This window comes from Dreissena polymorpha, unplaced genomic scaffold (assembly GCF_020536995.1).
Source record: "Dreissena polymorpha isolate Duluth1 unplaced genomic scaffold, UMN_Dpol_1.0 chrUn015, whole genome shotgun sequence".
Classification (NCBI taxonomy): domain Eukaryota; kingdom Metazoa; phylum Mollusca; class Bivalvia; order Myida; family Dreissenidae; genus Dreissena; species Dreissena polymorpha.
In genome coordinates this window covers 125001-135768 of record NW_026273329.1, presented here as the reverse complement: position 1 = coordinate 135768, position 10768 = coordinate 125001, and the positions used below count along the sequence as shown (strand labels likewise).

General features: G+C 30.9%; 1 protein-coding gene across 1 annotated transcript; it reads right to left on the bottom strand.

Annotated features, from left to right (window-relative positions):
- Positions 1-4470: 4470 nt before the first annotated feature.
- On the bottom strand, positions 4471-6649 carry LOC127863557 (uncharacterized). Its single transcript, XM_052403122.1, has one exon. The coding sequence runs from the start codon at positions 6602-6604 to the stop codon at positions 4679-4681; it is 1926 nt and encodes a 641-aa protein (XP_052259082.1). The 5' UTR covers positions 6605-6649; the 3' UTR covers positions 4471-4678.
- Positions 6650-10768: the final 4119 nt, after the last annotated feature.

The window sequence follows — 10768 nt, the reverse complement described above, 5'->3', positions numbered from 1 at the left end:
AGCATCCCGATGAAAATATATTCAGTTTATGTAATACGATTGCATCAAAATCATTTAAAATGTATATTATGTTATTCTAATGTGTTTAATGATGTAAAACCCATTTTATCTGATTGTGTTTACCGTTGATTATTTATAACTTAACATCAAACAATATTTAAACTAAATGTCGCTTCTTTTTAATGAATGTCATTTGTTTTAGTGAAGAGGTTAATCTGAATAAACTGTAAGCAGTTTTGCAATATACTGTTATGTAAATAGCAGAAGGACTTTAGCTAGATTAGTGACCGTCCTAGTATTTTACTTGTGTTGTGATTGATATAGTACTTGAATGTATAGTTTAACGGCCACCGGAAAAACTTTGCGAAACCGAAATTTCGCAAACTTCAGTACCCTTTTTCTTGAAGGTTTGCTTATTTGTGATAAAGTATAAGATAAAAGTCTAACTTGTGATTAATAATTGGTTATTTTTGCTTGTTAAATGCGTTTTTTTTCACTATGGAACTTTATTTGCAAAGTTGGGGTTCCCATGGGATTTTTGTATTTTCCCATGGGATTTTTCATTATCCCATGGGAATTTTGGTTTCTCCCATGGGATTTTTCTCCAGCTATTTTTATGGGAGAAAAAATCCCATGGGATTTTCAGAAACATAAAACACGTTCGTTTGTGCTTAGATATCGATTTTAAGCATTGTTAAAGCATTTGTGCTTATTTTCGTTTAATTTACTTTGATAGAAAAAAAATCCCATTTTTTGTATGGGAAAAAAAATCCCATTGGATTTTTTTCTGATTTTTAGAGATTTATTCATGTAACCTTCAGAAACACTACCTTTTAACAAATGATGAGCATTTCTCGCGATTTCAACGCGTTAAATCGTGTTTTAAAAAAATAAAAAAATCCCATGGGATTTTATTCCCATGGGATTTTTTTGTCCCATGGGATTTTTTTCCCATGGGATTTTTTTCCAATGGGATTTTTTTAAAGGTATAAGTTTCTAAAAGCTATATAATAATAATAATAATAATAATAATAATAATAATTATAATAATAATAATAATAATAATAATAATAATAATCGTGCTCAATATGTTGAATTTGTACTTTTAAGCGACTAACATTTTTATTCGAGCCGATCGTCGACTCCGAATGGTGAGTATAAGAGCAATTTACCAGTACAAATAAATCTCACTTGTGAAGAGAACGCTACCACACTATAAAATAATCTTGATAATAAGTCATATCATTTCTCGACAGAAAATGAAAACAGTATCCATATTGATGTCAGCAATGTCCCCTGCTATGATAAATATTGACAAAATGAAAAACCTTGACAAAAATTCCGTGTCGAATACGCATTAGATTATAGCAATCAAATTCATATAAGCATTGATAAGATAATATGCGAAAATGGGTCTTATGTCAAATACGGCCAGCGTAGCTCCATTCCATAATGTCCGGTATTAAGTCACGTCAAGCTTCGTGGTCGAATTATAGCATAATAATCATTTTCACATTACGCGAATCATATGAGTTTCCCTACATATATTGTGTTAAAATTTATGTTACACTAATGTGCGATGATGAAAAGGGGATTTCGGTAATTCTACATTCGCCTGCCTAGTACCGAAATCCCCATATTTACGCCTTAAAGGGTCAATAAGTCATCGGTATGAATGGTTTTTGACTTCACATGAATGTTAAGGTGCAAAAAAATGATATTAATTTTAATTATTAAGCACTCTTGACAGCATTAAGTTGCCTCTCAGTGGGGATTTCGGTAATTCTACACTAGAACTTAAACGCGCGCCGGTACCGAAATCCTGCTGTACAAACCTTCAAGTGTCAACAAAATTATTATAGTGTTTTTTTTTCATTAGCAACCAGTGACATGTATTATCTCCCATTCGGTTACTTCTTTTGAAAAATAATTAGCGGGGATTTCGGTACTGCTACATTCGTACGCCCAGAGCCGAAATCACCCATGTTTACGCCAATCCCCCATATTACGCCTTAAAGGGTCTATATGTCATTATGTTTGGGTTTTGGCTTTGCATTAATGTTAATGTACACCATCATATTAGTGTTAATCATTTAAACACTCTTATCAGAATATTTTTCCATTATTAAATAGTTTATGAATGTGAAAAATGTGTAGACGAATGTAAAAATGTTATCTTATATAAATAAGCCACATTTAAGACATGGATAAAATTAAAATAAGACACATTTGCATCTTTCATTTCTAGAAAAAAAAAAGCACGCAGTCACATATAAATAAGATACATTGTAGACACCGAAAAAAATAAATAAGACATATTTGCATCTTTCACTAAATTTTCTTAAAACAACATGTGAAACTGAAGAAAAACATTTATTACTGACACATTATTCTAAAAGTCGACTGACAACGTAAGTTCAAAGAGGGATTTACAATTAAATAAGATCCATTTTCGCATGATGCTGGTTGTAGAGCAAGCAATACATTTCTTACTGACACATTATTCTAAAAGTCGACAGGCAACATAAATTCAAAGAGGGAACCACAATTAAATAAAATCAATTTTCGCATGATACTGGTTGTATAGCAAGTAGTCACATATTAATTACAGCTTGCATTAGTTGCAATAATTTTGTTAAGTGCGCGTGCTTCTGAACGTTGCGTTAAGCGAGAGGGTTGTCATTTTGTTTTATATTTTGGTATTATGTATGATAATTGCTTGTTTTGAATTTGAAATAAACGCTTTCTGGCAAATAAGCATCGTCTTAATTTTAATACAAATAATGAACATTTGACATACAAAATGTCCAATAACATACCGGCAATAACTTTATATATATGTCAATTTCTTTGCATGTTTATACCGAAATTATAGCCGACATCGGCAGTTAGGGAAATTTTGTGACACACTTTAACACATCAAACATGCATGATAGTTCTTTTTTCATATGATATTCCCCTGGTTGCTTACCGGTGTATTGGTGCAGTTGATAACCCCGCCGGGACTACAGTGGGTTGCTAATACACACGTGTATCGTGTTCAATACAATCGTCTTAATTTTAATACAAATAATGAACATTTGACATACAAAATGTCCAATAACATATCGGCATTAACATTATATATATGTTAATTTCTTTGCATGTTTATACCGAAATTATAGCCGACATCGGCAGTTAGGGAAATTTTGTGACACACTAACAAATCAAACATGCATGATAGTTCTTTTTTCATATGATATTCCCCTGGTTGCTTACCGGTGTATTGGTGCAGTTGATAACCCCGCCGGGACTGGAGTAGGGTGCTAATACACACGTGTATCGTGTTCAATACCCGATCCATGCTACAACGTGTAAGAACGGGAATTTCGGTAGTTCTACCTTTTTAAGCTTGCGCACCTCTAATGGGCACATATCCAAATATAATTTAATTAATTATTTTTCTAATCAGCATCATTTCACTAAACTACGTGTAAATTTGTAGGTAGGCTTTCCATGCTTAAAAAAAATAAACCGATGTTTTCAAAACCACCCTCACGCTCGGCTTTTGTCCAGTTTATTTTCACCCCTGGTGTATATAAAAGTTGATATAATTCATTCAAATTTCCAAATATGGGCATGCAGTTGGTGTGTACAGATGCAGTAAAGGTGTTTAAAGTTTAAACAAGATGAAATAAGTATTCTTTTACATACATTTATTTTTTACAAATTTTAATCTATGGAATAGCGCCATGACATGTGATTTCAGTCAAGTAAAAATTGGGTCGGTTAAAAACAAAGTGTCATAAAATTCAAAATAGTATCATTTAAGTTATATTTTAAACTAAGTTTTTATAGAAACACTATATACAGCAAAAATACCAAAAAATAGACAGATTTACCGTTTACTTTTTGAAATAAAAATAAAAATGCAACATGCATCATTCGTATTTTCAGCAGTAAATTAATCAATTTAGCCATAACGTTGTTTTAATTTTAAAATTGAAGGATGTGCATACAATTTTCAACATATTTAACAATAAACATAGCTTATGTGCTATATTAAATCAAATTACGTTAGAAAAGAAATAAAACGCGTCGCATAAAGTATGCGATGTCGGCAGGAATCGAACCTGCGCGGGAAAATCCCAAAAGATTTCTAATTCATCGCCTTACCCACTCGGCCACGACAACTTTACATCTGTGTAACCTTAAATTAGATATATATAAGTAAACAGGTAAAAAGGCTCGCTCGATCTTTGAAGAAATCGCGAAATCGTATTTTTCAGATGATAATTGGATCAAAGTCAATATTTATAGTGAAAATAATGTAATCTAAATGAATAAGTTAAACATATATCAAAATTCGAAGTTTGAAAAAAATAAAATGCACCTCTCGGAAATAAGCGATCATTGAAGATCGGCAATGGCTTATGTATGAAGTGAAAGGACAGTTGAAAGTTTCCATTTTTTTTTTTTCCGTTTTTAGTACTTTATTCACTACATAATATATGCACATACCATCATTTTACACAGGGAAAAGTACATATATATATAAACATATGGAATACATGAAAATGAAAAAGGATGTGATGTTTTAAATAATGAAGGACACAAACGAATACAAGTAGAAAAGCATATGAAGTAGATATATTAACATATTTATCTTCTTTTTTCCCTTAAATTTAAGAAAACAGATTTAAATCACAAAATTATTCCATTTTTGAGTATGTTTTTCAGTTTTACCCTTCCAGCTTGCGATAATCTCTTCGATTTTTATTTTGTATTTAAAATATTCCAAAAATCTTTGAAAAATTGGTGGACATCGTTGATATTTGCATTTAAATATAAAATATTTTCCTAGTAATACAATAAAATTGATACAGTTTGAGCAGTTTCTATTGTTGATAAAAGTATTACAAAGTGAAATACATTCATAAGACAATTTGAAATCAGTACAAATGCTAAGTTGGGATTTTATATATGTCTCAATGTTGTTCCAAAAAATATGAACATTAGGACAATTCCAAAACAAATGCATATTAGTTTCAACAGACATTGAACATAAATCACAGAGACTAGATTCTACAATGCCATATTTAAACAGATTTTCGTTGTTGGGAACAATGTTCATCATATATTTATACTGGAACGTTCTTAAGGAGGAATCTATTGTGATTTGAATATAATTTGTGAATATTGATTCCCAATGTAACTGTTTATTAAAAAGCATTTCCCATTTGTGTTCTTGTTTGTTGTTTTTTATATGTGTATTCTCTATTAACAGTTCGTTTATAAATTTGCATATTTTTGTTGTCGGGGTGATTCTATTAATAAGGTAACTAGGTGGCACGTATGACCTTTCTTCATTGTTAATTTTTTCTTTCCAGCATTTTGGTATACAACCAACTAACGTGTGGTATTTTAAAAAATCAGAACGGGGCAAATCATATAATTCTTGAAGTTCTGTGAAGGTATGAAAATGTTTGTTCCTGTAGTTAAAGATATGTTCTATTTGTGTAATACCTCGATCGAACCATGTTTTGTAAAACAATGTTTTATTCAATAGAAATATATTTGAATTGTTCCAGAGTATTTCTTTCCCTATGATTGTCTGTTTTTCTTTATAGTTCGCGCGGCACCATCCTTTTAAGCATTCAGTTAGAAATTTAGATTTCAATTCCAAAGAGTCTATATTTGATGATTTTAGGTTGCATTTAAAGATAAAGAGATTGCCATTATTTTCAAGCATGTCACTGTAAATTTTTGCCCATTTTGTTGTTGGTTGATATAACATCCTTTTCACCCAGCTTGATTTTAGCGCGTCTATAAAATTTTCGAGATCAATCATTTTGAGTCCTCCATTTTTGTAGTTTTGAACAATTTTGTTTCTCGCGATTTTATCTGGTTTATTATCCCACAAAAATGAAAACATTGAGTTCTTTATGTCTTTTATAATTTCATTGCCTGGATTATTTAAAACTGTTAAAGGATATATAAGTTTCGGAAAGGCGAATGTTTTTAAAACTGTAATTTTTCCCATTAAACTTAGTTTCCATTTTTGCCATTTTGCGAGACAATTTTTAAACTCTTTAATCTTTGGTTTGATGTTATACTCGGTCATTTCGTCCGTGTTATTCAAAAATGTTATACCTAACGTTTTTGCACTTTCCGATGTCCATGAAAAATTGTGTTTTTTACAGAAAATAATGTTTGAAAATTTCATACGTCCTATGCGCAGAACAGTGCATTTATTTTTATTTAATCTTAGGCCTGATATTTTTGAAAAATTGTCAAGGGTTGCAATAAGGGTCTCAAATGATAATCTTGATCCATCCAGAAGGAAGCATGCGTCATCTGCGAAGAGCGTTTGTTTAATTTCTGTATTTTTCACTCTTATACCGGAAATATTTTCATTTGTATTTATTTCATTTGCCAATAATTCTATACAAATTATAAATATGTAGGGAGACAGCGGGCAGCCTTGTCTAACACCTTTTTGTATGTTAAAGTATTCAGAAAAGTGACCATTGTTTGTTATGCATGACTTAGCGTCTTTGTAAAACAAATTAATCCAATTTATAATTGCGGAGTTGAAACCAAATTTAGCTAAACTATTCCTCATGAAAGCATGATCCAGACTGTCGAATGCCTTATTAAAATCTGAGAAAAAAATTAACCCATTTTCATTGTAAATATTCACTTTTTCAATAGCTTCTGACAGGCATCTTACATTTTCTCCTATATACCTTCCTTTCACAAAGCCAGTTTGCTCTGTGCCTATAATGGTTGGGAGGTGTTTTTTTATTCTATTTGCAATTGCTTTTGATGCTATTTTGTAATCACAGTTAAGTAGTGATATTGGTCTCCAATTATTTAATGTTAATAGATCTTTGTCTCCTTTTGGAAGTAAAGTTATGATACTTTGTTTTTGAATTTCTGTTAAGTTGCCATTATCATAAGAATAATTTAGTGAATTTACTAGGTATTTCTTTATATCTCTCCAAAATATTTTATAGAAATCCGCAGTTATACCATCGGAACCCGGACTTTTGTTGTTTTTCATATCTTTTAAGGCTTCTGCACATTCGTATTCTGTAAGATGCTCTATATTATCCGGATTATTTATTCTATTTACATTGTTGTTAAAAAATTTCGAATGGCTGCTCTCCTCGATATTATTATCTTTTTTATACAATTTTTGATAAAAGTCTTTTATATGGTGTATGATTTTCTCAGGATTTTCTTCTATTTTGTTTTCGTCAATTTTTATTTGTTTTATCGTTTTCTTTTCAGAATGATATTTTTCCAGATTAGCGAAATATTTTGTATTTTTTTCGGCTCCCTCAATCCATTCAGCTTTACTCCTTAACATATAACCTTTTATTTTAGTATTATTAAATTCATGTAATAATTGTTTTGCATTATTTAATTGTTCTAAAAGTAAATTATCGTTTGAATTTGATAATAACTTATTTTCAATGTTTATAATATGTTGAAGTAGCTCATTTTCTTGTTTATTTTTAATTTTATTTTTATGGCTTGAATATTTGATGGTTTCATCCCTTATTCTTCCTTTAATTAATTCCCATAAGGTGTTCGGGTTAGCTTCTTGATTAAACTCAACAACTAAATTTATTTCATTTTTAATTTTTGACTGATATTCAGTGTCGAGTAATAACGAATTGTTTAATTTAAAATACCCGGGTCCTCTTTCTTGCTTGTTGGTATTTAATATCATTTTAACAATAGAATGATCGGAGCGATAACCTGGGTGTATTTGGCAGTCCGACACGGCATTTAAAATGTTGTTTGAGATTAAGAAATAATCTAGTCTGCAAAAAATTGGTGGGTGCGTGTTGGAATGCCATGTATAAACCTTTGCAGTTGGGTTTTTTGTTCTGAATATATCACTGAGATCGTAATTTTCTATGATATTATTTATTTTATTTGATGTTTTATGGTTAGAATTGTCCCTTCCATTTAATTTGTCGAAGTTATAGTCTAAAACGGCATTAAAGTCACCTCCAATTATTAATGTTTCGTCTTCGTAGTCTTTAATAGTATTCTCTAATGTGTTATAGAAATTGACGTCATCATTATTTGGTGCATATAGATTAATCAAAATTACGTTGCTATCTGATATATGTAGTTTTATAAGTTGCATTCTTCCAACTATGATTTCTTTATATTCAATAATGTCACAATTGCATGATTTATTAATAAGAATTCCTACGCCATTGCTATTGGAGCTACCGCCACTTAAAAAATATTGCCCTGTCCAAGAAGCTCCCCAATTTGTATTATCCTTCTGGGCATTATAGTGAATTTCTTGTAATAAAACAACAGAAAATGCCTTTTGATTTAGCCAGCTTAATACTTCATCACGCTTATTCTTAGTCCCTAAACCCTTGACATTAAATGTAACAATTTGTATATTAAGTAGAATATATTTGATTTATCGCATTGCACTGAGTTCTGCTTAGAATATGTCTTCTTATATTTTTTGACTGCTTTAAAATATGTAACGTTATATTGTATTGTATGTTTGTGTCATGTGAAGTTTTATTACGAAGTTTTCTTATTTTTTTATTTATCTTTTAATTTGGAGTTGGAAATACTTGTGTTCTGCTATATGATGCATGTTTAACGTTTATTACCTTTTAATATTCAATATCTTTTGCGTTTTGTGCATGTAAGCGGGTGTGTGAATGCGTGTGCGTGTGTGTGCGTGTTTATGCGGCGTGTGTGCGGCGTGTGTGCATGTGTGTTGGGCAGATCGCATCAAAATAATATTGTACGTCTTACAGATGGATTCAATTTTACAGCATAAACAATTTTACAAAATACATCGTAACTAAGCTGTGCGCTTTGTAGAACTATCTAAACATGATAATACAATTTTGTAACATACATACTTTTGCAACATACATCTTAATTGAGCTTTCCACTATAGAGATTCCCCGTTGCCTTGAAAGGTATTTAATATGGTATTTATCATGGCAAATGACGAATAAGTATTTTATCGCAAATAGCGAGGCTGTGGTACAAAATAACATATTATGAACAAAAACAAAACAAACTATTAAAGCACATTTGTTCCATACAACCTTGCGCAGTTATACAAAATACATGTGTTCGTATATAATAAGTATGGAAGTGGGTACAACCACGTATCTTGTTTGCAGTTACAGTCCACGGGCTCGCTATTTACATTTGAAGAAGGAAAGTAGTTCAACTAATAAATTTAATCGTACGTATTGCAATTTCATTTCGTTATCTAGGTATAATGAACTTTGGCAGGCAGCCAGTAATCTCATGTTGTAATATACATGAACGACAGCTTTACAAAAGATTAACAAGCATATGTATGTGCAAGAAACAAACAGCAGTTTGGTTATATACACACAAAAAACGATTATGCAAAACGATTCACAAGCATATGCATGTACAGTAACGACACACAGTAGTTTTAGTAATATGCATGAAAGACATCTATACAACAAGATTAACACACCTATGTCCGTACAAAAACACCCCGCAGTTTAACAATAAACTATGATTAGCAATTGCAAGACGTTTACATATTATACATTTGTTTAATTTTATTTGTACGTAAAAAATGCCAATTTTCCAACGAAAAATGTTAAAGATGATTTATTTTTATTTAATACACTATTATAGTAGTAAACAGTTTTACTTTAATATCTTTCGCGACTAGGGTATACTACTAAATGTTTTTGCAAGTTAGCAATATCTAATAAATACGACGACAGCCCGTGTGTAGAAGCTTAAATTGTCGAAAGCAAAAGTATCAAGCTTCTCATTAGGCTTTCGGTACGTTTAAAACATATTAAGGAGTAATATTACTCCATTGTTGTTTTAATTGAGTCTTTTGTATAAATTATTATTTTACTTTTAAATTTATTTTCCACAAGTTTTTTGATGATTTCATGTTAAGCAATATCTTATAAATTCCACTACAGCCCGTGTGTAGAGGCTTAAATCGTCGAAAGCAAAAATATCAAGCTTCTCACTAGGCTTTTGATAATTTTAAAAACATATTATGGAGTCATACAACTTCACTATTGTTTTTTAATTGAGCATTTTTGTATAAATTATTATTTTACTTTTACATATGTTTTAAAACTTATTTTTGACATTCATACAATAAACATTGAAGTGTTTTTAATGTTATAATATTTCAATAGATATTTCAGTAGCGCACGGATTAATTTAATCCGCTTTACAATTTCTTGCTTATTGTATGGTTAGTCCAAGCACAATAACGGTTTACATTTTATACAGATCGGTATTTATTTGTGATTGGTAAAGAATGTTGCACGAGCATTTTGTGAATGTATAACGCACATGGCTTTTCACGAGCAAACACTATATTTGTGTATGTATACTGTTCAAAAAAGGAGTATAATCCTTTTTCTTACTGTCTGCGGTTTGGCCATGGCAAGTCTAGCCATTCCTGGTATTCGTCCTGTTTCACAGTGCGTACATGTCCCATTTGGTCCCGGTATTTGATTATCCCATTGCTGGTCCAGGCGTCTTTCACCTCGTCCGTCATTTTCTTTTTGACACACATTAAGACTTGCAGATTTATTTTCGTCAGGTCTTCGTTCACGTAAACGTTCGAATTTTTCAGCAGTTTTCTGTTTCGTATAATTTTGTCTTTTGTAAATCTGGAGACAAACTTAACAATGATGTCGCGATTTTTGCTTTCTCTATTTGGTATTCTATGCACGATATCAAAGTCATTCATTGAGATCTCTGCTAT